General features: G+C 51.2%; 1 protein-coding gene across 4 annotated transcripts in view; it reads left to right on the top strand.

The window, feature by feature from the left end:
- Cd300lg (CD300 molecule like family member g) overlaps nucleotides 1-3,042 on the top strand; it is a 14,682-nt gene that overhangs the window by 8,640 nt on the left and 3,000 nt on the right. For all 4 annotated transcript variants that reach the window (XM_031353814.1, XM_031353816.1, XM_031353815.1 and 1 more), the window contains one exon: nucleotides 1,022-1,074. In XM_031353814.1, coding sequence (XP_031209674.1) covers nucleotides 1,022-1,074 — 53 coding nt within the window. The remainder of the gene's footprint in view (nucleotides 1-1,021; nucleotides 1,075-3,042) is intronic.

A 3,042-nucleotide genomic window follows, 5' to 3' on the forward strand; every position in this document is an offset into this window, starting at 1 on the left:
ATGGTGGTGGTGGTGGTGGTGGTGGTAGTGGTGGAGATGATGGTGGTGGTGATGGTGATGGTGATGATGAACATTAATGAAAGCTGGACATTGCAGTCGTAAGCCTGTGGTCTCAGCTACTCAGACTGAGGCAGGAGGATCAATTGAGTCAGGAACCTGAGAGCAAGCAGCTTGAGCAATACAGCCAGACCCCATCTCAAAACCTCAACGGAACTTGAGGATCATACCCTACATTCTTTTTCTCATGTTGAGCCTTTGGAAGCTTAAATATAATATTTCAAGTGATCCGAGCCGTGGTGGCACACACCTTTAATCCCAGAACTTGGGAGGCAGAGGCAGGAGGATTTCTGAGTTCAAGGCCAGCCTGGTCTACAGAGTGAGTTCCAGGACAGCCAAGGCTATACAGAGAAACCCTGTCTCGAAACACACACCTCCCCCCAAAAATTTCAAGTGGCCATAGTCCAATGCTGAGTGACAAGTGTGGCCTCTGTTCTGGGTGGCACAGGCCAAGCAGATCCGTGTGGGTTAGCTGTTTCTTTGGTATTCTGAAAAGATACACTACAGCAAGACCAAAACTGTGCACCTCATGGCTAGGAAGTAAAAAGAAGACAGAGTCCCACAGCCCCCTCAAAGACATGCCCCAATAGCCCAAAGACACACCCCAATAGCCCAAAGGCATGCCCCAATAGCCCAAAACCTCCCCTAGATGCCACCTCTTAAAAGGTTTACCACGTCTCAACAGTGCCAAGTTGAGGGCCAAGCATCCAACGGGACAGATAATATCCAAGCTGTCGATGTCTCATGTGTGTGTGTTCAAGTTCAAGTGGTGAACACAGTTTCCTGGATCACATTCTAGCTCACAGGGATCCCAAAGGCCAGCTCCTTTCTACAGCTAGACAGGGCTTCCTGCTTCAAGGCCTGCCAGCTCTCTCTGGGAAACCCTCATATAGCAGTGACACGAACTTGTGGAAGGGATCAAGTTCTTCCTGGCCTCAAGGTTCTCTTTCTGGGTCTCTTTCAGCTTGGCTGGCCACAGAGACACAGAAGAATGAGAAGGTCTACCTTGAAACCTCGGTAAGGACCTGGGGAGCTAAAGTCTGAGCTCAACCCATCTGGGACTGAGGTCAGACCTCGGGGCCCATCTCTGTGCCCACCCACAGGCACAGCTTGCTCCCAGCCTTGGAGGAATCTGTGGGAGTCTCAGGAGCATACTTGTAGGGTGTAAGCTACATTCTGTATCCATCATCAGCCCTGATTCCCACCTGGCGTCAAGCAGCGTCACAAAGAACTATGTGGGCATCTTTCTATCGTGCGGTAATCTATTTCCAGCCCATTTAGAAATCAGAGACATAAGTATTGGAGGGAGAAGGGACCTGTGGATCCTAGGTCTGGCCTTGATGTCAATTCTGAGTCCATCGCACCTGGCAGCAGTGTTGGAGATTCGATCTCCCAGGCTCTACTTCCAACCCAACCTTTCAGGTGTGGGGCTAGGGACCCCACAACACACCAGAGTGCAGGAGTCTCTCAAACATGAGTCCAGTGTATGTTTACAAAAGAAACTAAGGTCCAGAGAGAACGTAGGTTTAACCCAAACTCACACAGCAGCACTCAGATTTCTCAGTTCTTTTTAAAGATCTGTTTTATGTGCACGAGCGTTTGACCTGCATGTGTGTCTCCCACACCACATTTGTGCCCGGTGCCCATGGAGGCCAGAAAAGGGTGTGGGTCCCCTGGAATTGGAGCCACAGAACCAAACCTAGGTCTCCTGCAAGAACAGCCAGTACTTTAACCATTGAGCCATCTCTCCAGCCCCAGATTTTTCGATCCTTATAGCTCAGAATATTGTTTCTGATCTTCCAGTGGTCCTGAGAATATGCTGGCTTAGCTGAACAGGGACCCAGTTATCAGTGGTACCCCCAGGGAGCCTGGGGGAATAGGGGACAGTACAGAGATCCCTATGCCCCATCTTCCTGGGGAACCAAGCTGCCCAAGGCTACCCTTTACTGACTTCCAGAAGAAGAAAGGACTTCCAATGCCCCCCCCCGGGTGGGGATAGCTGCAGGATTGCATTTATGAAACAAAAATCCCACCTTGTCTTGCCTGATGCCCTACCCAGAACCTCTCAGCTGCTCACCGGGGCTGGCATTCCCACTCTTACTTCTGCAAACATAGAGTCAGGAAAGCAGGGTGGCTATTATCTTCTTTCCTGGCGCCAGTAAGGACAAAAGACTCCAGCCAAACCCACAAGGGAAGGGCCTCGTGGGAACAGGCTCTTCCTTGATTTAGGAAGCAGCTGGTTCTGTCTCAGGAAGTGGGATGAGGCCAACAGTGGCTAAGGGGAGTGAGGGAAAAGTCATGGGGGTGATAGGGCCGCTACCAGAGGCCACCTTCAGAGCCCAGCCTTCTGGCTGTATGTTGGGCAAAAGGCTCATCAGGAAAGGGCTGGGGCTCAGTGGGGTCTGGGTCCCCACTGCTACCACTCTGGGCAGGGCTGCTACCAACCTGGGGTTTCTGAGCTCCTCCTGCAGAGGTAGGCAGGGACATGAAAGAGCCCAGGGCAGTGAGCAGAGGGTCCCTAAGTAGCAGCCCCTTTCCTCAGAAGGATAGAAATGGGTTCCTCATAGGTCAGAGGCCTCAGCCACTAGAACATAGCCAGCGGAGGATGTGTACTTTGACTTACTTCTCATTTGGCATTCCGCAGTCTTTGGCAGAGGCTGGGGGAAGAATAGGAGGGGCTGGGGATTTTCTCTGCACACATTTGCGTCAAAGAAGGAAGAGGACACTTGTCCTGTAGGAGAGCCAAAGGAACTAGACATGCATGGTGGCTGGTCCATGCCTGACATCCAGCACTGGGGAGACCAAGGAGGGAGGATTGCTGTTAAGGCAAGCCTGGGAGACTCGTGTTTAGTGGCAGACAGAGGTAGTGGCAGTCAGTGTGTGCTTGAGTCCTTGTTCTTTCTATGGGGCAGGCAGTATTATTTCCTCCATTTTATAGACACAGCAGCAGAGACGCAGAGATGGAATTCTTTTTTTTTTTTTTAA

Source organism: Mastomys coucha, unplaced genomic scaffold, assembly GCF_008632895.1.
Source record: "Mastomys coucha isolate ucsf_1 unplaced genomic scaffold, UCSF_Mcou_1 pScaffold5, whole genome shotgun sequence".
Lineage (NCBI taxonomy): Eukaryota > Metazoa > Chordata > Mammalia > Rodentia > Muridae > Mastomys > Mastomys coucha.